General features: G+C 40.0%; 1 protein-coding gene across 19 annotated transcripts in view; it reads right to left on the reverse strand.

Moving 5' to 3' along the window:
• The window catches only part of KALRN (kalirin RhoGEF kinase), a 502,830-nt gene that overhangs the window by 194,578 nt on the left and 282,630 nt on the right, over positions 1-25,622 (reverse strand). For all 19 annotated transcript variants that reach the window (XR_007166315.2, XR_007166316.2, XM_048072237.2 and 16 more), the window contains 2 exons: positions 14,260-14,451; positions 136-305 (listed from right to left, as the gene is read on the reverse strand). Coding sequence is in view for 17 of the 19 variants with exons in the window: in XM_048072237.2 (XP_047928194.2) it covers positions 136-305; positions 14,260-14,451 (362 nt within the window). In the remaining 2 variants the exon portion in view is untranslated. The remainder of the gene's footprint in view (positions 1-135; positions 306-14,259; positions 14,452-25,622) is intronic.

Genomic DNA, 25,622 nt, shown 5'->3' on the forward strand with positions numbered 1-25,622 from the left:
CTGAAGAATAATAAATAAGCAAGGAATGAATAAACTCTCCCCATTAATCTTAAACTTACACTTCCCCATTTATGCACACCCAAACCACAGCTAAGACCAGATTTCTCAACACCTGTCCTCCAGGTGAATGCTTACCTGAGCTGTTGGATTAGATCTTCCCCTTCTTTAATAACATTGAGGGTAGCATCCAAGGTGGCTGTTTGCTGCTGCTGAAACTGCTTGATGAGCTCCTGAACCGCATCCACGGAGTCAGCACAGACATCCTCTAAGAGCTCCTTCTGCAGATCTTCCATCCATGTCCACAGCTGGGAAGGAGGGGAGGGAAATATAAATCAGAGAGGGATTGAGATTTAACCCTTTTGCTCTCTAATTCCAGATCAGAAAGCATTAACCAGAGATGCATATTTCACATGAAAACTGACCTGAAGTTTTTAAAGACAAAAAGGTACATTGGTTATTCAATTCTGGTTGGTGCAATCCCATTTTAAGCAACAAAGTAAAATAAATATAGTATCAGATAATTTTTTTCCCAAACTAACATGTGTTTCAGTCTAATATATGACAACAACTAGCCTAATGATATTCTTCCCGTTAATTCTTTAACACAACTAATAAATTACAATGTCCTATAGCTGTGATAACCTAGCCCTTTCAGGAGCTGTGTGCCATCAGCTCCTATTAATTTCACATGCAGCTGAAGCCTGTTGCAGGACTGAGACCTAAAATATTTGTTGTGTGTGTATAGTACTGACTGAAGTCTAGCTGTACTTGCTCAGCTATGCCTTCCCAGGCAGAAGGTTTTGTGTTCTGCTTTTTCTCTCTCTCTCTCTTTTTTTTTTCTCCCCCAAATGTACCTCAGCCTCTGCTTTTTGACTTTTGGAAATCCCAGAAATAGGAAACAGCAATCTCACCAATCTATCTCACACAGATCCATTCATTCTAAACACTCTTGACTACTAATTTCAAAACAACAACAACAAAAATCATTTGAGTAAGTGCTCAGATGAGAATTTCCAGCCAGCTGTTCATCAGATATCTGGACAGTGGCAGCAAGCCCCAGCCTCTGGTGGCTGTAAAGCCTCAGAGCGAACAGAGGTTTCCCCTTTAAGCTTTCTCTGAAAAGTGAGTGTAAAATTGCACCAACCGAGCAGGCAATCTGCCAGCAAATCCTAATGACTCCGCCAGAGAGACTATTTTCTGTGCCATGCCTGCCCCATTAACCCACATTCTGCTGGTCTATCCCGCGAGGTAGCAGGACGCACCACGCTGCACCACTGCCCTGGGGAATGTCAAAGGATGCCGTGCTGCCAGCCCAGGGAGCTGCAAAGCAATTTGTCTCACAGGGAGCTGGAGGTACACGTGAAGCAGATGACAGACGCTGTGTGGGGGTGGCAAGAGAGCTGGTAAAAACGTCTCTGTTCAGAACGAGATGCACTGGATCCCCATCCTACGGGATTTCTTCTGAGATTGTGAATTCTGCCTGTCCTTGCACAGCAAGAGGAGGAGAGAGATGCTCTGACTGTCAGGTGATCAGGCTTTTCACAATTAGGGGCCAAACCTAAGGCTGCCACCCCAACCCAACAAGAAACAATCCAAACCAGGACCTGTCGAGCACTTCTGGTGATATCAGAGGACAGAAAGCCCAGCTCCCTGTGCCCTATCCCCACCTCTGCTTCTGACTCCTTGCTTGATATGCTACAAACCACTCACACATTTTAAAATATCTGCTTAATTTGAAGGCTTTTCATTAAGCTTTTCAGACTCAGCTTTGAATATTTAGGGTGAACCCTTCTGTTTATTCATAAGTAGCATAATCATAATTCCTACTCTACTACTGGCCTAAAATGGAATGTCTCTGCTCAGTTTATTTATATATTTTCACTTTCTCAGAGGAAAGACATGATATAAAAAGACAAATATTAATACAAGAAAAATATAATTAAGTAGTCAGCCTCATGAAATAGAAGAAAGAATGAAAGCATTATTTAAAGAACCAAGCAGAGAGCTTTTCCATTTGTGGCCTGAGTTCCGGGTACTGAACTTTGAGAAGCCACCGTAAAGGAAAATGTGTTTGTGTCTTTATCTATGAGTCACATTCAGAATCATCCTGGTTTTGAGCTGATCCCTGCTCCCGCTGAAACAGCAGGGACAGCTGGACTATAACAGCAAGGACCATTTTGGGGGAAATATTATTTTATCTGCTTATCAGGTCTTCAAGTCATAGAACACTCTGTAAATATAGAAGAGCAAAATGGCCATGCATATAAATCATTATTCTGTTTTGAATTGGGAAAGCCAGTATATTTTGAATTTCTTGCTGCTTTTTGTCATATTTCCTTTTTTTTTTTTTCACTTAAGATAGAAAAAAAAAGCTTGAGGAATTTCCTTTACAAAAATGAAAGTGAAATAAAGAACTTGCTTTATTGGTAGCAATCTTCCATTTTCCTGAAATTATCATGATAGAAAGGGCAGGGAAGAAAACTTCCACCCCCCCCGCCCCGGGACTTCAGAGGAAATCCGTTTTTTTCAAAGTGTCTCCAGAACCAATCTGTCAGCAGCAGCCAAAAGGATTTGGATCTTTAAGATCCTACGTCACTTTTTGAGTATGCTTCTACCTCAAAGCAGTTTCGAAATACTTTATAAACTGCACTGTACTCACCTGGAACAGAAACACTTGTGAATTTCAGAGAGCACTGAGATATATGAACTCACATTAACTTCAGATGTTCCCATAAATGACCTCTGATTGTAAGGATTTGCATAATAAAAGCTATCAGAATCTAGGTCATCCTTGACTCAGAGGCCTCTAATCCTTTAGACTCCACCAATCCCTGGGAAATCCTAATACAAAGAATCAGTCAGTATTAATAAGATTAGGAAGATCTTTCAGGAACAATTTACAATAGGAACCTGATTCAAAAACCTCCTATGTTATGTGTTACAACTGACGGCACCTGAAATAAATTACCACCAAGCCCCATTTGTGAATGCCACAGAAATGAGAAGATGAATTCCACGTCACCGCAGCACCGAAGTCAGATGAGCTGTTAATCATGAAACAGAAATCACATCCAGGCTTCTTCATGTTTGTCACAACTCAGAAAATCAGTCCCTATTAAGGCTTGATGTTTAATTCTAATGCAACTATTCAGCTACTTTTAAAAATCCTCGCTATTAAAACGCCAAATCATCAGACACTTTGTGCATTTCCTAATTCAAGCTGTGACACTCTCTTAAACAGCTAGCTAGCTCAGACTGAATGCACACTTTCAAATTTTTGTTGAAATTTGATATAGTACACAGGCCAGCTTTTATGTCATATTTGCAGAATCCAACTCTTTTCTCTTTTATTCTTTGCATGAGCAGCATTTGTGAGCACCTGTCCCATTCCCATACACGTTCCAAACTACTGCTAGTCTCTCACTGATCCTGTAAAGGAGGTGTGTGGGGGTAGATGCAGACATTTCAAATACTAACTCAGTATTTACACATCCAGCTGCAGTGACTTTTACTCTTTACCAGTGATGCACGTCTAGAAAAAATTATCTCTACATTGTATTGCTTAACACATTCTAATCCAAAGATATAAAAGCCTGCAAAATAATGAAAAAAAACACAAAAATATATATTTTTTTTTCAAATTGATCTGTGCTTTGGTACAGTTAATTGGATGTGGAAAGACTGATGCATTAGTGGTAAAACCTGAATTAATTCTATCAGAAAGAGCCAGCCACAAATCCTACTCAAGCAAACTAAGTCTACAAACTTTGTAAGTGTTGACTGCACTAAAGTCTAAGGCAAATATCTAGCCCTAAAACGATCATGCTGCTCCATAGAGGCTCCAGAATCGAGACTTTATTTACCAAAGTAACCATGGCTTTAAACAAGAAAAACAGTTCTCTTCTTATTACTAGGCCAGTGGAAAGGAAGAATGAAAGCCACCTCTTCTGGGGGAGCATCTGGCACCTCTCAAATGCACTGTAAAAACTTCTTTGTCTTTCTTGGCTATAAAACACAGGCAGTTTCTCTCCATCCAGGAGACAATACAGCTCACTACTCCCAGCTACTTTATCTGATGCAATACCCTTCATTTTACTCAAGTACTTAATGAGACCACTTACTGGAGGTTTGAAGGACATCTCTGCCTGTCATCTAGAAATTAATGCTTCTGACTTAGAGCAAGGGAACACTTAAAATAAAACAACACTGAAACCTAGAGAGATTGCTGAGAAAATCTTGCCTTTATGTTTGGAATAACTATTAAACACCCAGTGTTTGTACACTGCGATGTGCAAATGCCACTGATGAGTTTTAAACCCTGCCTCCAACACACTTAAAAAACATTGAGTAATGAGACCAGTGAAAAGCAAAGAAGCAGTCAGTTCAATCAATGAGAACAACCACTGTACATTTTTTTCATTCAAAAGAAGGGTATTAATGGAAACAAGCAACTTTCCAGGGTATATGGTCTACTCCTTTACAGTGTCAGCAAAGTGCCATGTGTTACCGTGAATGCCACAAAAGCATGTTCATGCCAACTCAATAAAGTGGATGTCCATCACAGAAATCAAGGCTAAAGCAGAACTGAGAAGAATTCAGTGAAATATGGGGGTCCTCTTTTCCCACCTGACTTGCATTGCACACAGAAGCGTGCAGAGAACCAAGAGCATGCTGAGAAAAATAGAACAGGTTTGTTCCAAAGAGAGATGTCCATCAATGCTATTTCCCCCTCCTTCTAAGCCAGGCTTATACAAACCCATTCTGAGGAGTAACACATCTAGCTATTTTACCATACGCAGAAGGAGGTCCCATAAACCCTAGGAGGGGAGATAGGTTTGGGAAACAGATTCTGTTTCAGGTATTGGTTCAGATTAATTTATGGCAGGACTTCAGCATGTGCATATGTTCATGTACCTGTTGTGAATCTGTTTTCACTGTGTGGCCTTCATAATTTTTTTTCTGCCTTGATTTCTCTCCACCAACATGGTAAAGTTAATAAAACTTCTCAGCGTAATTAATTTCCAACAGTCAATGTTTGTTCGCACTTAGAATGCATCCAGGGCTGTTTAAATTGAAGGAAGTGATGGTTATAAATTAAGAGCATACTTCAACAACACTTTCTAAAGTCACAAAGGCATATTCAAGGTCTGATGGAAACGTCAATGGAAACACATCAAACAATGTATGTAATGATGAGCTGTAATGTGACCGCATGCCACCAGTGAAGTGTCACATGATGACAGCATACCTAATAAAATGTGACAAGATAGGATACGACCAGACGCTACACATGATGAAATGCCACAATATGCGACTTCCATGGTAAGATGCAGCTGGTGAGACACCCTGCTGCAAGATGTAATGTCAGATATTACCAAACTGGTTGAGAAGAAATGGTGAGTGGAAAAAAAGGGAACGTTCTGTGATAAAAAAAATAAAAATCTGATCTCTTCCTAACCTCTTTCTTGCTTTTTCCCTTTTCCTTGCCAATTTCTTGACATTCATCCTTGGTTAGGTTGCATCTGGTGCTTCTGTATGCTAACACGTTTTAATTAGTAACCTTGCCTATGGCAAAAGGATTTGCAATGTCTAAACATCTGATGCTTTTTCCAAGTCCTGCATGGACCAGACTGATATAGCACAAAATAATTCCCTCTCAAGGGAAACGTGATTTGGGTAGCTACACTTACATCAGGGAGTGTGAGATCCCCAGCCCAAGGTCATGTAAATGTAATTCAGGGCCTATTTGCTCTAGGAGAAGAGTTGGCTTATTACTGAAGAATCAGTTGTACGTGTTCTATGCTTCTGCTACCATCATGAATTGCAAAAACATGTTCACCTTCTAGTATAATTTTAATATGTTACTTGTAATTACAAATCTGGATGTAATTAGCTGCAGTAATTGTACTAAGCAAATCAAATTTTGCACATCCTCATACTGATATACGCTTGGAGAAATTCTTCCTACATCAAAAGATTTACTCAAATTTACACCAGTGTAATACAGTACAATTTGGTGCAGGAGGAGCTTTCCATAGCTGCAAACTATGCTCTACAAATTCAGCAGTACACTTAAATAAATCCAGGTACCATTAAGTTTTCCACTAAATTGTTCCCTGACTCTAAACATTTCATTACTTCTCAAATGGGAGTTGCATTACCTCTTCCCTCTGTGGTTTTTCAAGCGATTTGCTGTATGACTTGCAGTCTTACCCTGATCTGCTGCTTTGAGACCTTTGTGCAACATTGAACTCCACAAAGGAATCTAGAAAGCTCAGAAATAAATCACTTCTGACAATTTTGAATCATTCTGAGACTTGCTAAGGATTAAACAGACTTGTGACCTTTCTCTAACCAAATAGTCCTACGGAATCCATCAACCAGAACCACTACACTGACATTAACCATTTTAAACTAGTTTTTAGGCTCTCTTGCACATGTACACTTAAGAGGCAACAGAACATGTCTTTTGAGGGATGAGTGAATTACAGAAGTGCCCCTGTAAGGCTTTGATGAAGAGTACTCCCTACACAAATTGTCACAGGCACTGGCTGCACACCCTGTTGCCTTCGTATACAACAGCAAGAGCTGCAAGCCCACACACTGGAAACAGGAGAAGCCCATCTTCCTCATTACAAGCCCTTCCTTCCTTATTATAAGACTAATAATAGGGTATTTTAAGAGAGCTGGCATCCCTTATTTAAAGGTGCTTATAAAACACCCTTCTGGTTGCAGCATGAACCGTTGTTACTTGGAGGGCACGGTGTACAGGCTGGAGCCCCATCTCCATAACACACAAAAAACATGCAAGGACTCTCTACAGCTGGTAGTATTTGATTCATAGGAAGCAATCAGTCAAAATACCAGTGATTGGCCTGAAAAATGTGGCTGTCAATGTACAAATTGAACAGAAGTCTGTAGGAATCCTTTGGTAACGACATGGGAGAAAGATGGAAAGAACTTATCTTCCATGCATCTGCCTGAGCTCTGCTGCAGGTTGGACATTTAATTTTTATTAACTTAATTCTGTCTCACAACTTTTTTTTTTTTTTTTTTTTGTAAGGAAGATCACAGATGGCAGAATCTTATTCACCAGAGGTCTGGCCACACTTCAAGCTCATCTGCTTGAGATCTGGATGTGCTACCAGGATATCACAGCTCTCTCCACTCCCAGCTTCTTAATCCTTCACGAAAAAATCTTGCTTCTAGATAACAAATGGACAGGGAAGAGGGGCACACTGCACCACCCCAGCTGTCCTCGTTCCTCAGCTTCAGAGCTTTGCTAGCATTACAGAAAAGATTTAAACCTGCAAAGAAACCACCAACAAAGCAATGACTGGTGAATGCTTGCTTTTGGGTCAAAGCCACAGGCTGTGCTCTGGAGATGTGAGAGGGATTTGCTCCTATGTTTTTTTTTTGCTTCATGGTAATTGATTAGTGGTATCTCAGAGTCAACTTTCACACAGCTCACACAAAAATAATGCTTGTTTTACTAGCAGAGCCCTCTCTATAGCCCCAATTATCAGAATCATAATGGTAAGCTAGCAGGTAAAGGAACATATGTGTCTTCTCCAAGGCATCTGCCTTCCAGGAGAAGGACAGCATACACATACGTGGATGTTACCAACACACGCAGAGCTCTGTTCCCTTCATTCACATCTCCTGCTGTCTGCCAGCAAATCCACCTCTCATGGGAATATCAGAGCATTTATAAACCTAGCACTTTTTTTTTTTTTTAAATCAGTATTTACTTAATCCCTTGTAAAAGCATTTGCTTCTTCCCCTCCCCTTATCTTGTGAGTTTTCTGTTTACAGTATTCCCTCTGATCAAACTACACTGATTCAGCCCCCAAGAAGAACCACACTCTTACTTGTAAGAGGCATAAATTCAAAGTTTGATGTTTCACAGCCATGCAGTGAGAGGAGCAGGTATTTTCACAGTCCGCTTTTGTTTGCTGCTTTAGAAATCTCAGCTGGGAATTTTAGCCCACTGAAGGAACAAAATTTTAATCTTTTCAACCAGACACGTGGTCTTCATTCTCACCGTGAAAAATGTTGGGATATGAGATGCCCAGTCAGAGCACATTTTAAACATAGGGAGATAATTTGGGTCACTTTAGTGTTTCATGCTTTCACTGTTTTTAAATCTGGCCATAATATGAGAAAAGCAACAAAAGCACTGACCAGGATGGCAGTTCAGGAAAGAAGTGCTTTTGTGGGAACCATGTGCCCAGAATGAGACCTTTTCAGAGCTTCTAGAAGTTGCCAGAAAGTGGAATTGCTAAACTGATTATCCCCTTCATCATAAATCTGTATAATCTGATGGGTGGTTGCTCTGAAATGTCAATATTAACCATTAAAGTCAAACAACCAATTGTTAAGTTCAGTAACATTAACTGTGAATCCTGGGTCAATTTACAATGAACGACAGGATTATACAATATATCCCTGAGCCACTGCCATGTTTGCTCCATGATTAACTTTGATTCATTCTGTCAACTCTTCTGACTTGAGTCAATAGCAGCAACCCCTAGCCAGTGAGCTTTCTGCTCCCTGCTTCCCAGAAACTCTGCCTCAACACGAGAGCCAAGCCCTGTCAAAATTAGCGACCTACACAAAAATAATTTCCTAATCATGATATTCAACTGAAGCAGAGAGAATTTAATTTCACAGCCCTTGGTTATCAAGCAAAATTAAGTTAGCGGTACCTGCAGTAAAACACTCCCTAACCGACGGGGTAAACCCACTTTCACTACTCACTTGAGTAGCCCCACTGATGTCTGTGGGGTGACCAAGGTGACCTGCTGAACACAAATAATGTAAGTCTTTCCAGGAAGCTGCCTGACACTTAATGGTCTAAGACTTTGTTCTCAGTTTCACATGGCCTTATCAGACAAGCTGTTCCGAGTGAAACTTTCCATACCAGGTATCTGCCTAAGGCTGAACTTGATGAATTTTGAGGTAAAAGGTCCAGAACGATAGGAAGGGGTAAAAGGAGTTATTCTGCCTGTGTTAGAAAAGGAGTCTTATTTCTGCTTGCATGAGATGCTCCAGACACTCCATGCTTTTAAGCAAGGGTTTGAAATTTTGCAGGGATACCCTTGATGTAAAGAACATATATTATGTCGTCCCTGTGAAAATCTGCCCAAATTTGGTCACTCAGAAGATCTCTGTCAAATTCCAGTTTGCACACGTTCAGTAAGAACCTGCTAAGAGTTTGGCAGTTCATTTTTTTTCAACATTAAATACTTCCTGAGCTTGCTCATCATCCCTTCTGTGGGCCAGGTAGGCCTGGCAGGCTCCTCATGGCACTGCAAGTGCTGAGTGCCTCCTCGTAATGCTCTGACCCACCGAGAGCCAACAAAGCCTGGACCTGCCTCTTCTACTCTTCCTGGTTTTCACTGCTCTCTTGCAGGGCTTGGGGCAACACAAAGGTAGAAACCTGAAACCCACTGAAAAATGGGAAATTTAGAGGTGGTAAGTCATGCTTTTCATACCCCAAAGAGCTATGAGGCATTTGCAGAACTGTTTTGGAGTTCAGGTTAAGACCCATATGCCGTAAATGGATCCAAATACAGAGAAGTTCCTCCTTGTTTTTTTAAGTTAGTGACTTCATGATCAATCAACACAAGTAATGCAACAAACCTTGACTTCAGCTACATACAGAATACATGTATACTTTCTCTTAAACACCTACACAAATCCTAAAATCTAAAATCCTGCAGATGGAGACAAGACTTTATTTGCATGCAGGTATCACACACATGTAAGCGTAGCCTAACCTCAACACTTACTTGACCAAAGTAATTTCTGGGCCCTTCTAAGCTGTTGTTTAAACCTGTGACTCTGAAGCTGAATCAGAAACTGCTGGTAGGAGTATGTCCTGCTTCTCTAAGCAAGAGAAAACAAAACTGTGAGTGCTAAACAGAAAATCTGTATGGGAAGTGAGGACGTCTACAATATATTAAGTCAGTATTTAATTATGCAAAAAGATTTTAAAAGTTTGTAATGATACAGAAATGTTGATAGTGCCCTTTTTTGTCTACGTTTTTATACTTGGAATGATAAAGTCCACTTCAGAACCATAAATATAAAACTGTGAAACCAATGTGAAATGTTAAGATTCAGACAAGTGATTATTTGCACTGAGGTTTTTCAGTCTGCAGGGTGAGATCTTATCACATCTGTGAAATCTTCTCCAGGAGGCTCAAAAACTATTCTCATTTAAACAAAATGAAATGGCAGCCAAGAATCTTGTATTATTATTTGATCCTAGAAGCTGAGAGCTGACAAAAGAACATCAACTATCATGAGATCTGTGATAGAATTGCAAGATCTGGCAATTCTGCCACTAATTGATTTAGATCTGAAATAAGATCCTGAATTCAATCACACTTAATCCTGAGAGAAATGATTCAGGTACAAGTCTGTTGGATGCATTTCTCCCACTGACAATAATTTATAACTTTATCCTGCCATACAGATAATTGGATTTGATTCCCAAGGTAGCAGGTTTCTGCTCACACCATCAGGAATGCCTTGGCCTAAAAGAGTAGAAAAATATTGATTAAACACTGAGAGCATCATGAATACTGTAGGACAGTGAGACACAACATCTCTTTTATAGGAAAGGCAATAAGACAACTACCTCACTCATGAGTTACGACCCTAACAGTCACTTAGGGGACTGCTCTAAATTTGTGCTTCTAAAATGTTTTTCCCATTTCATAAAGTCATAATTTCAGCCTATTGCATGTATTCTTACAGCAAGGCTGCTTAAAAAAAATCTGAATTATTGTTACGTTTAATTGTTAATCTTTCATATTCCCTCAGCTGTATAGGTCAATGTTTAGTATAAAGAATCCTCTCATGATTATTTGACATGAAGTGAACAGTGATTCAAGTCTGCTGTGGTATTAAGAAAAAATTGCTCCTAGCTTTCAATGCTCATGGGATATCTAGATTTAAATTTAATTCAGTACTATGTACTGTCCTGAAGAAATTCTAGCAAGGAAGATTTTAAAAAGAAACATTTATTTGACAAGATGTCTTTTTAAAAATGGGAGCTGTTGGAAGTTTCTCAGATGCTGGAAATCTTAGTAGTCACACATGGAGATGAAGAGGTGAGCAGAGTACAGGTAAAGCAGCGAGAAGTTCACTGTCAGTGCACTCAGCCATGTCTGGGAATTACTGCATCAGAAACACAATTCATCTGCTCTAGGAAGATTGTCAAAAGCAATGTGTTTGCTGCAGGAAGATATTTAGGATATTTCCATAAAAACCATGTCAGTAAGACTGATTCTTTCTACTTAACTCTCCCTTTCTCCAGTTCTGTCTCACAGTAGATTAATATATCAAGAAATAATGAGAATTTGGGAAAGTTAGATGAAAAATACATCTAGGCCATAGTTTCCTGCATTATTGCCAAGAAAACACTAAGCCAACTGTTTATTCATTTCCAAGGACACACGAGAAATACTTGTTAATAGTTTAAGAAATGGTTTCTTTAAGAATTACAAAGGCTGAAATGAATAATGACAGTTAGTATTAAGTAATTAATAACGTCTTCTAGAATAATGCAAAACATGTCAGGTGTTAAACACCCTAACATGCCAGCCAAATGGCTTTCTCCTTGCCCCAAGACACTCCCAGGTGAAGTGTTTAAATGGGCATAGTACAGCACAGTACCAAGCACAGCGCTGCAGGTAGGAGGGCAAGGTTAATCAGGGAGGCATGTGTTGGCACTGTAGCTGGAATGCCTCCTGGTAAAACAGCAGCAATGGATCTCAGATGTTCCTGTATTTCACTGCTGTAGCAAAAGGATTTTTGCCTTGCCATCTGCTAGAATTTAAATCTGACTCCACACTCTTTCTTTAGCTCAACTAAAACTGCCATTGACTCAAACAGAATTTTGCTTGATAAACCCTACGTTTAAAATTGGAATATAATGTTATCTTTGTTGGACTGAAATGCCAGCTAATACGGTGGATTTATTTTTAAGCAGTTTCAGAAAACTAGCATGGATGGTGCAGATCTGGCCTGGACAAGTATCTAGAGCAAGAACCTGCATCGGGTCCAGCCCAACCCTGTAGGCTGGGAGTTCTCACCATGGCTGGGTGCCTCTCCTGGTCAGAGTCTGGGGAGAAATCAGCTGAGCTCAGATATGAAACAGAGAAAGGACATAATATTATCAGAGGCGAGGTGGAAAAGGAAGGATGTTTGTATTTCTTCATTTCTGACGAATTCCACTATCCGTTTTTCATGTTGAAGAACAACAAGTACATTGGTTAACATGCCATTTTAAAATATGCATACAGAAACGCATCACTGAAGGAGGCAGGTAGTGACACACAAAGAAATTCAGTGAACCTGCCGAAAGACCTGAGAGTTCAGCTTCCCCAGGAGTGGAGATAACACAGGGGTGAAGATGTGAAAACTTACTTTTCTTGTAGAGCTACCGTGCATCCTCCAGATACTGGGAGGAGGGTGCTGCAGGAGACTGCCGTAACTTTTGCAGCCTCTTTGCACCCAATCTAATAGCTATCATTTGCCCTGATGAATGTAGATCTCTGGATCCATCCTGACTTTGCTATATTCCATTTTTATGCCACAGCTCCCTCATCTGTCTCTCTGGAGTGAGAGAGCTTAGGCACCCAGAAGAGTCTGTTCACTCTGGATTTCCCTAAAACTGACCGCAAGTACTTATGGGGCATCACAGCATCCACCTGTCCCATGGGTAAATGGCAATAAGGCTGAGATTTAGGATTCACTCTCAATACCTAGGAAACAACACTGATGCTGTTACAAAAGATTCTTTTTTTAATAGTTTCAAAAAAGATTGGCATTTTAGTACATCTGTATTTTTATACCCCCAAAACATGGCTCATTGAAACCAGGTGAGTGCAGCTGGCTAGCTCCCTTCTTGTTGAAGAAGGTTAGAGGTGAGCATTCTGCACTGCAACCCAAAACCATTCACACAGGGAGGCTTTAGTCCCCAAACCCGAATTAGGCCACTCAGTACCAGGAATCATCAGAAGAAATTTAGATGATAGAAAACATTATACTGATAGCTTCTTGGCATTACTAGTCACCACCTGCATAGGTGAAGCAAGGTTAATCACAGTAAGAAACTGTTATGAAATAATTTGAGTGAGGAAATAACCAATTAAGTTTCCCCTGTGGCAAACCAAAATAGCTGCAAGCATTTGAGATACACTGGAAACAATAGCACTATTCACAAGCTTAAAGTAACTAGTTTTTTTTTTTTTTTTTTTTTTGGTGTATTTCTGAAGCAGGACATAAAAGGAAAACCCTCATGTATCAATAGCTATAAAAGACATGCTGAATCTCCAACTATCTTCCAGGCACACATATATATGAATGTGTACATACATCCTCTATTTAAGGAGGCTCCCCAGCACATTAAAATGTGCTATGTACAACTTGTTTGTAACATGTAAATCAACAAGCACAAGGTAAAGCTTCAGTTTCTAACAACATCTTTCTGATTAAGCGTGCTGTTGCAAACAGATGCTACAGAGCATGAAAACAACCATTCTGACTAATTCCATCTCTCTCAACAGAAAGCCTATCTTTAAAAGTCACTCATCACTGAATGGTCTTTGGTCTGCAGAAAAATGTGAAGTATGCTTTAATTACATCCCCAGTGACCTCCCATTTGATGGCCTGTCCACTGTATCTCTGTCGAGACAGCCTTATCTCTGGATATTTTTCAATTATGCTAAACTGCATTTATTCAGGTCCTCACTGATTCACTGTATCAGTATGTGGCTGTTTGCTCTTTACCCATAATTTTGAAAAGTGAAGTATGCCTCATTAAAAAATGTAAGATTTCCAGTAACACTTAATGGCTACATTAATTAACATTACATTCAAACAGAATTCCTCTGATGATATGTATCATCCTGCAAGCATGTTTATATCTGATGTGTTAATATCAACTGATGTTCTTACAAGAAAATTCTTGCTTTACAACATACATTCTAGTTGTGAATTAAGCACCAGTTGATCTGTTTGTTATGTCGTTCCTTTATTTTACTGTGCTATTTTGCTCATGTGTTTCATTCACATTTTGTTTCCTTTTTACAACAGCTATTCTTATGTATCAAGTGAACTAGATTTCAGTCTGGCACAACGATGATGCCTTTTCAATGTTATCTGGGTTTTCAGTTTGTACCCAGAATCAGCCTCTTGCAGCACTGTGCAGTACACAGAAAAAAACCCTCATGCACATCTTACCTCTTTGGTGTGGGTATGGAAGGAGACTGACATGTCCAAGAGAAGTTTCCTCTGTTCCACCCTCCGGACAAAGTCCTGAATCCGTACTTCCAGATGCCGGGCTGCTTTATAGATCTCTTCAGGGTCACATTCCCCAGTCTGAGCCAGCTGCTCTGCAGCCTCTAAAAGCTTGTCTGCATTGGTGTACGTATTCTACCAGCAAACAAAGCAAGAAACAGAGTATGAGTAATACAACTGTGGCAAGTAAACCCCTGAAACAGGCTGTTTATACTTTCAAAGGCATGAAAGCAAGTGATTACTAGTGTTTTAAACAATAGTAATAATTCCTACAGGCGCTGCCATCTGTGGAAAGAGAATGTATAAAGCCACACAGACTAAGCCTTGAGTAGGCATGAAACAATTTCTTATTTGAAACACACCACCCCAGCCCAGTCCTGCCAGGCACAGGAACAGGACTGTGCACTTGTTTATTTCCAAGTCCCCTGGAATTTCTCAGAGATAATGTAATGAAGCAAGGGGTCTCACCACCTCAGAAGCCAACAGTGCTTCATGTGACACTGGGCTACAAGCTCACTGCAAAGGCCTCCCAATGGTTATTGCATTATAGCATGAAACCAAGTCATCCAGAGATGCCTCAGCCCCAGGAAACATTTCCCTTTCAATGGCTTTTGTGAGATAAATTGAAAGACTGTGTCTTGAAGTTCCTTCTATATTTTTTCCTCTTGTCTGCTGTTCTGCACTGTATTTCTAAGTGGAGTAGGTCCACCTGATTAGCTGGCAGCTGCCAGTATGCAACGCTTAGATTGGTTTGGAGGGGTAGCATTTCCAGACTGCCCGAGCCATGTACCTGCCATCCATTACAAAATAATTGGAACACTTCACTGCCCTGAATGGATTTACCCCATAGCCATGGCTTTTGTGATATGAGACCCCTTACCCCGACCTCACAGAGGGAACTGAAGAATGCAGAAGCTCCATGAAGTACTCAAAACACGCCAGGCTGAAGGAAGAGAGGTGAATCCTACTCCACCAAACTTAACTCAGCTTTCAAAGTACCCGCTCATCCTTTCCCTCCCTCTTTCATGTTTGCAGAAAACACCACTGAACCAATACACCTGAGATTCTCATAAATAGCAGCAGAAAGGTAATGGGAGTGCAGGCCATCTTCTCCATAGCCAGGAGTTAAAGATAGTCAGCCCTTGCTGTCACAGAAAAGCTTTCTTATCTCAAGTTGAGGGCTATAGCTCTGTGGTGTTAAACACTTAATACAGAGAGACAAAGATATCAGCTTGACGTAGGGAGTTTCCAGTACTGGGTGGGATCTTCAGAAATGCTCAGCCTTGGCCTACGACTGCTCCCACTGGGAATTTTAACTTCCCCATCAATAGAAGCAGAACTGTAGCACTTTCCTTTTCAAAATCCTACTGAGAATCCTCCTCAATTTAAAAATGCATTACCTTGAAACATGTACTTATAAGACATTTCAAAACTGTGGACACACGTACTTCAGAGCATTAAAGGAACACTGTCAAACATATAAGCCATAAATCAAGTCCTGTTGTTCTTACTGGGATAATACCTTGCTGCAATCAATAGGTGTTACTAAAGAAAATACTGAACACGAAGATGGAACACTGGCTTCCAAGTGTTTAATGGGGAAAAATATTTCCAGTTATAAAAAGCAGAAAGAAAACAGCTCATTCACTGTTCATTTTCCCAGTTTCTGAGGGCTGACTATAAATACACAGTATTTGCATTTCTCCTTTTGGACTGTGAAGAACACATTCTAGACAGTTTTGTTACCAACAGTAAATTTTTATTCCCTCACTTTCAGGTCACTGCTGTAATGGCTAGGTTGTTAACAGTGGCAAAACTTTATGTTTTAATAACCATTTTTTGGAAACCTCTTTAGCTGAGAATTTGTAAAAAATTTTCCATTTAATATGATCTGAGTTAGGGTCCAGTTTCACTTAACAGCATCCTTTCTGAATAATCCTCTTCCAACAGTATTTGGAGCACATGCCAAAGCTAGCACTGTTTTTCAAAGTCTACTCTACTCTTGGCTTTTTTCACACATTACCACTACAACAGCACAAACACCAGTGCAGCTCCCTAGGGATAATACTGTCCCTTGCTTTTGTGTAATATTTAGTACTCTTTTAAACACATTCACACTCTGATTATAGAACAATTTTGAGAGACAAACACCTTGTTGAAACACAGTATGAATACAACTCTCGTACTTTTATCCTAGCACCTATACACTTGTGTCCAACTCAGCTGAAAACCATTGTGAGTTTACTGATCCCAAGATGTGAGTCGGAGCGAGGTGAGTTCACTGATGTGATGATCAGTTACAAGTAGTGGCCTAGATGGCGAAAAGGGTGTGGGCAGAGCCCTAGGCTTTGAGGAAGAAAAAGAATGAAGATTGGCCTCAAAAGAGGCTCTGGCCATGGCGTACAGACACTGAAGTATGCAGTGGTCCTGCAGTAGTCCCTTTGGATTACACAACATTCTCCAAAGGCAAAGGGAATTTTCTATAAGGAAGCTGGCTGGGTGTGGATGGAGATGTATATTGTGTCTGCCCAGGGCTCTGCCAGGCACTGTCAACATACGACACAAGTTTGCATCTGCAAGGTATTCATACCTAAATTTAGCCAAGACTGCTATAGCTGTGAACACTTACTGTGGACAATAAGCCTGAACACAGCACATTTTGAGCTTGGTGAAATCTTTGTCCCCCTGCTTTTTATCTGTTCCTACTGAGCTCCCAGCTAATTATCTGGGTTTTAAAAACAGGTGCAGTTTATAATAGGAAAAACACTAATGTCTTCATCCCTGCCATTCCAGAAGGAAGGCTTGGTGCTGAGAGATTTCCAGCTCAGTGATGCAGATTCAAGAGGTTTAGATACACTTCAGATAAGCAACCACAGCTGGGAGTTAACCGCACTTGCCTTGAACTCCAGAGCCTGATGTATTTGTGAAAGGATTGTCATCTACTGTCAGATGAGATACAAATACAGCATATGCCAAATAAGCTAGAGGTTAGCTCTTTAGTGAGAGCCTGCTCTATTTTTGTTTGTTCTGCTCATTTGTTTCAAGTGCAAATAAATCATATCGAGTTGTTATGCATATCAAATATTTTCATGTACACCTATTTCTCTACAAGTGCCGTATTAAAGCTATCTTCAACCTGAGAGCTTCAGCCTGGTTGGTACCATAATGCTCCACTGCTTGCCTGCTGCACACTTTCACATTTTCATCCCGAGCTCCCTCTCTTGCTAGCAAGCTCTTCAGAGCACAGGTCCTTTTTTCATCTGTTTGAAGCACTTTGTACTTTTTTTTGGTGTGACATAACAAGTACTAGATCAGGGCACGGGGAATCCAAGAAAGAATTAAGTCTCATGATGAAGAAAAGCATATAATAAATAGGTCTTCCTTTACAATTACCTTCTTGTCCCCCTGCCACAAGAGTGCTTCAGATTCCCAGCCCTTCCAAGACCTGGAAGGATGTACCCGGAGCACCAGATCTAGGTACATCTCCACAGTGGCACCAAGATACAAAACCTTGGAAGACACTATGATCTAATGCAACCACTGGAAAAAAAAAATGCTGCTAGAAGGATGTTCATAGCCATCCCCTTTTCTGCAAGCCCCAGCCCCACAGAATATTTTCTATGGCATCCTGAGCAAGAAGACACCAAAAATGAGTTCCCTCCGGAGGGGAGAACCTATGCAGAATCTCTTTTCTGCACAAGGACTTGTGGAAACTAGTTCCTGGTTAAACAATAATAGCACTAATTACACAGAAAAAAATCTTGGAGCTGTAACATGATATACTCTCTGAAAGTTTAGTGGTGCATGGTACTTTTCTCTGAAGTTGGTTTAACCCCTGAGAAAACTCAAAATCCTTGAATTTCTGTCTCAGTGATCTACTAACTGGCATTATGTACTTCTGAACCATTTCAAGAGCAAAAACAATTTCTATCTCAAATCTCTTAGTATCTTTCTATACTAATCTTTCCATGATCACCTACTCAACTTGTGAAATCTGCAATTACACAAAAAAAATAGTAAATGCATGCTTCAGGCTTCAGAATAGAAACAGCTGTAGTATATGATTTTGGAATTCGTTTTTTCATCTGTCTTCTGTTTGTTGCAAATAAAAAAAGAAACACAATTATGGAAAAGAAACAGATTAGCAAAACCCATACAATAATCCCTACCACAATTCAAAATGAGAGGTGCTTGCAGTCTGAACACATGGCAATATTTGCTAATAAGATTCTCATAATTCTGGTTCTTAATTTTTAAGAGTTTGACATTCTGTAGCAAGGTTAAAAAAAAAAAAAAAAGACTACTTATGAGAAAAGCTGATGTGAAATTTCCCTGTTATACTTGCTACACTTTCCTTTTTACTTCATACCAACAAATGCCAAAATGCCATGATCAATTTCTGTCTCTGAGCAGATCTCATCTGAGATTCCACCACAACTCCAGGTTAACATGTGAAGCTGTAGCAGCATCAGAAGTGTACTATCCAAACACAGCTCCTTCAGCTAACTGCCTAAGAGATTTCCTTAAAGTTGAAACCAACATTACTGTGTCCATAATCCTTGTATCATAGATGTATTTTGTCAACCGTTCTCTCCAAATCTATTTAACCCAGAGTAGGAATTGCACTGATTCTCAACATCGGAGAGTACTGGCTGCATGCAGCCAGTGCTGGCCTCACCTGCTACCGACAGAGAAAATTGCATTACAATGCTTAGTACCAACAATTCTGCTTTGAAAGACTTTGGCATATTTTTTCTAAAAACAAACAAGTAACAACAACAAAAGAAAAAAAAAACAACACCTGAATAATTCATCAGTTCTTGTCCCAATGTAAAAGTTAGAGGCATCAGAACAGAAATATTTTGCCTTTCTTGTTTATGATATCTATTGCAACCTAAAGTCTAATAGTTTAGTCACTTAGAGACAAATTATTTTGAAAACATTTGAAAGACATCAAATTAGTGCAGCATTTTGCTTTTGACCCAAGTGCATTTTCACAAAATGATTCCATGTAAAGTTTTCCCTGCAGTTCTAGCAATTAGATTTGTAACGAGTTTATTGCTGCATGTTTCTATGCAGATTACATTGAAAATGGCTGTGTCTAATAGTTGTCCAGGGAAGAATTTATGGCTCAAAGTTGGGGTTGTCCCCCCCTCCAAATAATCTCCCCTTTCACAGTATTTTACAGCTGTTTATTATATCTGATAAATTTTCATGGTACCTGTCTCCAAGATCTCCAGGGTGACGTGAACTATGCTGATCAGCCAGAGACATTTAGTTGCATGCATCAGAAGCATGAGGCAGGAAAATGGGGCAGGTGATCAGATACATCATTGTGTCAAACCCAAACTACATACCTCAGACACCTCACTTCGTAAGAACATGTTTAGATACGCTGAAGGGGAATGAGGCGGCACTGGTCTGCCTTATTCCATATTAATCAAGTTCTGGGGCTGTGGAAGGCAGTTCCAGGCAAAGGTTCCTCATATTCTGTCAGAGTTTTGTCACCTGGGCTTTACCACATAAATAATACAGAAAAGATGCCACCTCCAGATGCCAGTAAATACTGACAAGAGAGAGAACTTAGATGACTAGCTTACACTTGATCTTGACTAAAGACAAGTGATGGGAATCCCATTTTATGCTTGCAAGCTGAAGTTTAGCAAAATTATTAGATTTTCTCTGATGTGATATCTTCTCCGTGAGTTTTAACTTGCCTCTTCAACACCAAAGATGAAATTCCAGTATTACTACTCCTGCAGTGAGGATGGGATGTTGAGGCAAACATCAAAGCCTGATCCATCTCTCACTGAAAACAGCAAAAAGGATCCTACTAACTCCAGTAAGAACTGGGTCAGCTTCCGAGTCATTAACTCAAGATGGAGAAGGAGACAAAAAATGGTGAAGTGCTGCAAGCAGAGCTCCAGAGGCCACGTACCTCTGTTTGGTGCATATAGGAGAGCAGAAAGCCCTCCTCCTCACAGAAACTACAGCATGATTCACGTTCACAAAATGATTATGGAGCTGATTCTGCATTTCTTCTCAATCCTTATAATCTATTGTTATCCTTAATTACCAAGTTCAGTTACTGCTATCAGATACTTTGCTCAAGCCACTTTGTTAAAAGTAGCTCCGTTTTTCTGTTTAGGTTAAATGATGTCACAGACAGGCTTTTGTTGAAGCATTATATCTTTAGTAATTTGATATTCTAAAGGTAAAATGAGTGACCACGATGAAGGATTCCTTTGATAAATAAATCTGGGGTTTAGAGAAGCATCCATCTTTGTCAAAATTCCTCCTCCCTTAAGGGCAAAGGCTAAGTGTATATGATGATCTAATATAAAATGTGATTTTATTCAGTTTCAATTTCACATAATCAAATCAAGACCTATGTTCTTACTTGTGTTCTATTGCTCTAATTCAAAACAGACTTACCAGGAACTACAGCTACAGAACTTAAAGGCAGAAAGTCTCTCTGAGCTCGTGTAGCCACTTGCTCTATCAATACAGGATCACTCCCTACTGTACACTAGAATGGATACTGTAGACCTTTCTTAAAAACATCCAGATTAATGAAGTTTCCATTATAATCTTTAGCAGACTGATCTTTCCTTAAATCTGACAATTCATCTAAGGCTTTTCTTGTCATAATTCTGCACCAGTTCTCTTTACTCAGTCCTTCCTGAAGTCTGAACTCTTCAGATCCTAGAGCCTGTTATAATTTCTTTTGATGAACACTTAAGACCATGCCTGCCCTTAAATGAGTGAATAATAATCGTATCTGTTTAAGTAGTTTACCAAATGAGTGTCTCAGGTAAGCTTATGAGTGCAACCATGTACAAGTTTGTGTCCAAGTATCAACCTCTTGATAATTTCAGTAAAATTACTACTGTTCTCAGGACTGCATCCTATTTGCGAACGTACTTAAGGAACCAGAGTGCCTAGAAAGTCATTTCAGCATGCAAGCACTGCATAGAAAACCTCTTCCAGCTCCTTGAAAAGTTATCTTTGCAGCTGATAGATACATGGGGTTGCAATGTCCTGCCTCTCATGTCCTGTTGAGGGACTGTGGCTAATTCATACTGTTTTAAATGATTTTTATTTCAGACATTTTCTGGCTGAGCGCCCATATTGTTACTGTCCTCACCAGAATTTGAAACTTAGCTCAGTTCAGGAACATCCACAAACTTCAGGAATGAAAATTTTGCTCCCATTTCAGATGGTTAGGAGGCCATGTATAATACCACACTGATGTTAATTACTACTTTAATCCTCCAGTAGTATTATAATTTCAGTAGATTATTTAAGTGGATTTTTCAGTATGAATGAGAAAGAAACTGTTCCCAAGAACTGACAAGGTAGATATCACACAGCATCCTCACTAACCATCATCAAGAACCACATATTTTTCCATGTATTGTTGGTTATTTTTTTATTTATGCTTTTCCCTCAGGATTCACATACAAAGTGAGATGAATTTGCTATTTGAATTCAAAAGAATGACACTGACACATTACACCGAATGCTCAAACCCAGGTAAATGGTTTAAAAGTTACCTTAGTCCTTTAAACAAATAAGTCAGATTAGAATTAACAGCTGGAAATATATCAACTAAAAGAATTCTTTGTCCTATTTCATACTGAGGGCTTACTTTAGATTAAAACAATGTCACTTATGTTATATTTTAATCACATCAACTATTCATCTTAATCAGGAGTGCAGTCACAGTATAGAAAAATACTCTATTGCCACAATCACACTAATTAACTTTGCTGTGATCACAACTATTAGTCAATGAAATGCAACTGATACACATAGTGAACTAATGTTTTAAATACCATCTAATATCACACATCATATCCAATATTAATAAGTATGCGAAGATGTAGATATGCCCAAATACCACATACACACAAATCACAAACTATTAACCCAGTACTTCTTAGGTCAGCTTAACCATCACTGAATTTTACCGTCACTACTGAAAAATACCATCCATGCAAGGCCTTTAAATGGAATGCTTCCAAAGCTATTTTCTTTTCCGATACCCAAATGCTCAAAAGCATTTTTGGCTGAGATCTAGACTTTTCAAACCTCTGCTGGGATTTTTTCAAATATTGCAAGATTCATTTTAATTTCTGCTCCAAGGGGGAAGATGGGATTTCATTCTTTCTTTAGCTGGAAAGGCTACACTCAGCAAAGGTTTCACCCGCAGCCTGCCAAACCTCCTCTTTCCTCTTCATTTTATTTTAATGAGTTTATATGTGTAAGTTCCTCTATTAAATAAACATCTAAGCACATCTGAGACATGTAAATAAACCTACTCTTTCCAGAGAAGCAATCTGCACACTTCATGTGGTAAGGAGTGTGTATCATTGCAGGATTACACAGGAGTCTGATACACATCTTTAAAGAAGTTGCAGTTTGAAGCACGAGGAATACATACTACTTTACACTTTGTGAGATGTGATTCAAGAAGTTCTGATTTGCAAGACTGCATACACAGGAGCTGGAAGAACACCCCTTTGGCTCAAGAATGGAATTTTAATCCCACAAAGCCAGCTTTTGGTATCTTTCCTGGGACCTAGAGAGGTTGCCAGCTGAGAAAGCAGTATTGCCCCAGGAAGGCTCATACACTGGGTCTAATGCACAAACAGCTGTGTTTACAAACCAAAGAAATTTCTGAGGAAACAATTTTCAGAGACTGTATTGAAAAAACTTAACAGTTTTCACTGAGGAGGTCTCATAGCCCTTCAAAGCCAGCAGTTATACCTCACTTCGGCACCCTACAGCACCTTAAACAGAAAGATTGCCTACTTACTATGTAGGCTCATTTTGTGCTTATAGGGGAAGGAATATGAAATACAACAGAGAGCCAGGTAAAGATCAATTAATACCCTTAGGAATACTTTTCTCTTTTTCTGTTAACCTATTGCTGTTCTAGGAAAAGCATATTTAAACAGCACATTAAAATGAGATGATGAAATACTCCCGTTGCTGTTTCAATATTTTATGGACTGAGGTATGTACAAGAATTGTGGAAGATATCTGAAATGCACAATTTTGGCCAAGTTTTATCCTAGCCTGAAAAAGCTTGATACCTTCCCTTTGAGAACATCTTTGCACAGTAACAGGCACATGGAAGTATGGAACCACAGAAGCGAAAGCAAGGACAGCAGAACAATGTTCTGGGGTCAGACGTGAAACCAAACTGGCCTTACAGCCAAAAGTTAACATCTGATATTGGTTAGCTTTATGCAGAATGGTGAGGGTACCAGGAAATATTATTACTACAAAATGACTTGTTAATCAAGTGATTAGCGGACTGTATGAATGAGAGCTGCTGAAGTGACTGCATAACTGAGCCTTTGAAGCAAGCTCAACAGAGGTGAGGAAAGCATTTTGTTTTGCAGAAATGACAAGGGAGCACAATAAGGCAAACTGTCAGGAGCAAACCGGAGCGTTCTGAAAGCTTCTCATATGATAAATATTATCAACAAGCCCAGACAGTTCATAGCAAAGCCCCCCAACTTCTGTATGATAGGAAGGAAAAGGGAAGGAGAGTGGAGGAAGACAGCTGTGTGGCAGCTCAGAGGTGAGCAGCAATCTGGGAGGCCACGGTATTGTTTTCTGTCCCAAAGGCTCAGCTTGTGTCTTTTCTGAGCCCTGCAGAAATGAGTGCAATCATGACAGTTTTATCAAGTCCTGCCCGCCTTCTCAATTGAAATAACTTCAGGCATTCTGGGTTTAATATCATGCTCACAATTTGGAGGTTTCAAAGAAACAGTGATGACAGTATTAAAAGGCTTTAGACTGTCAGCAGCACTGGGAAAAGTCAGTACCAAAACCAACTGGCAGTGCTACTGCCATGAAAACAGAGGCGGAAATAAAGCTATGACATGAATTCTGCAAACTGCCTGGCTTTGTTTCTCGTGTCTTGGTTTTTATGAAACCTGTTTTAAATAAGACAGCAAAGCATTTCTTTCCCCACAGCCACCGCCACTGTCTCAGCTGTGCCTCTCTTTCCATCATTGTAGAGATAGGTTATACATCTTTCCTGCAGCACATCTTGAGCGAGGTGGGACTGTTTATAGAACGAGATAATGTTTAACACAAGAAAATTCAGCACAACTTTTTCTTGAATTCTCCAAAGCTTCCAGCTTACAAAATCCTATATAGACAAATACAGAGACCAGGCAGGCTTAACTGCAACACAGTATTGTATACACGTCAGGTAACAATTATATTTTTTATGCATGCAGCGTAAGCTTCTGCAAAAAGGCAGGTCTAACAAGAATTCATCACAGGACCTCAAGATTCGCAGCCAACTCTATTTTTCCATAAGTTAAAGGCCACCTCTGACAAGCAAATGGATATTTGTGAACAACACGGAGAGAAAAAAACGTGCCGAAAGATGTGCCACAGCCTTTCAGCAGGGTCAATGCACCTCTGCTCCCTCCGGAGGGATGAAGAGATTTAATGAAATTTTTGCTGCTGCTCCCTTGTAACATAGATTGCCTCCCTGACATGCTACACTGCATCAGCTCCCATGCACACACCCAGGTGGGAGTGGTGTGGGAGATTTTCTCAGCAAGGGCACCGCGTCTCCTGGTGCAGCTGAGCTGCTGTGACATGCTAGCACTGTCTACATTCCCCCTAGACCCAGAGGGAAGCAGGGAGTCCTTTGTTACTCTCCTGGGTCCCTTCTCTTCGCCCAGGCAAATCTGACTTGTAGCAAAGATGCACCTAAAAATTGGCATTTCCATCCATAGGAAACCTCACACTTGGGTACGCTGCCTGCCAGAGACAAAACATGATGAGAAGGAAAATGTCAACACCTCTGTTTTGCTGACAATTTGGACATTTCCATTTGGCAGCAGGGGAAGGTTTCTCAACACACCCTTTGAGCAGGACTGGTAACACACCACCTGCCCATCTCTCAGATAACCTCAGTCCCCATCCCCCTGCTCTCTGGCCCTCAGATAATTTGATGGCAAGTTTCTCTAGTCTCTATCTACAAGAATAAGGCAGCCTCACCAGCTTCAATTACAACCTGAAGTAACTTTTGACTTCACCTCCTTGTTCCAGCTCAGCGTCCTTAGGAGCAGGTCAGTGAGATCCAAAGGGATTCAGAATCTCTTCACTGTCAGCATTAATTCAGCTCTCCATCATGGTTTACACATAGGAATTTGTTTCAAATGAGTAGAAACCATTCTCTGAATCTTATTAGATTTATAAACTCATTTTTCACCGCTGTTATTTCAGTGACGTGAAATGTCCGTACAGCTTACCCATCAAATTAGTTC

This window comes from Anser cygnoides, chromosome 6, assembly GCF_040182565.1.
Source record: "Anser cygnoides isolate HZ-2024a breed goose chromosome 6, Taihu_goose_T2T_genome, whole genome shotgun sequence".
In the NCBI taxonomy this organism is placed as follows: Eukaryota; Metazoa; Chordata; class Aves; order Anseriformes; family Anatidae; genus Anser; species Anser cygnoides.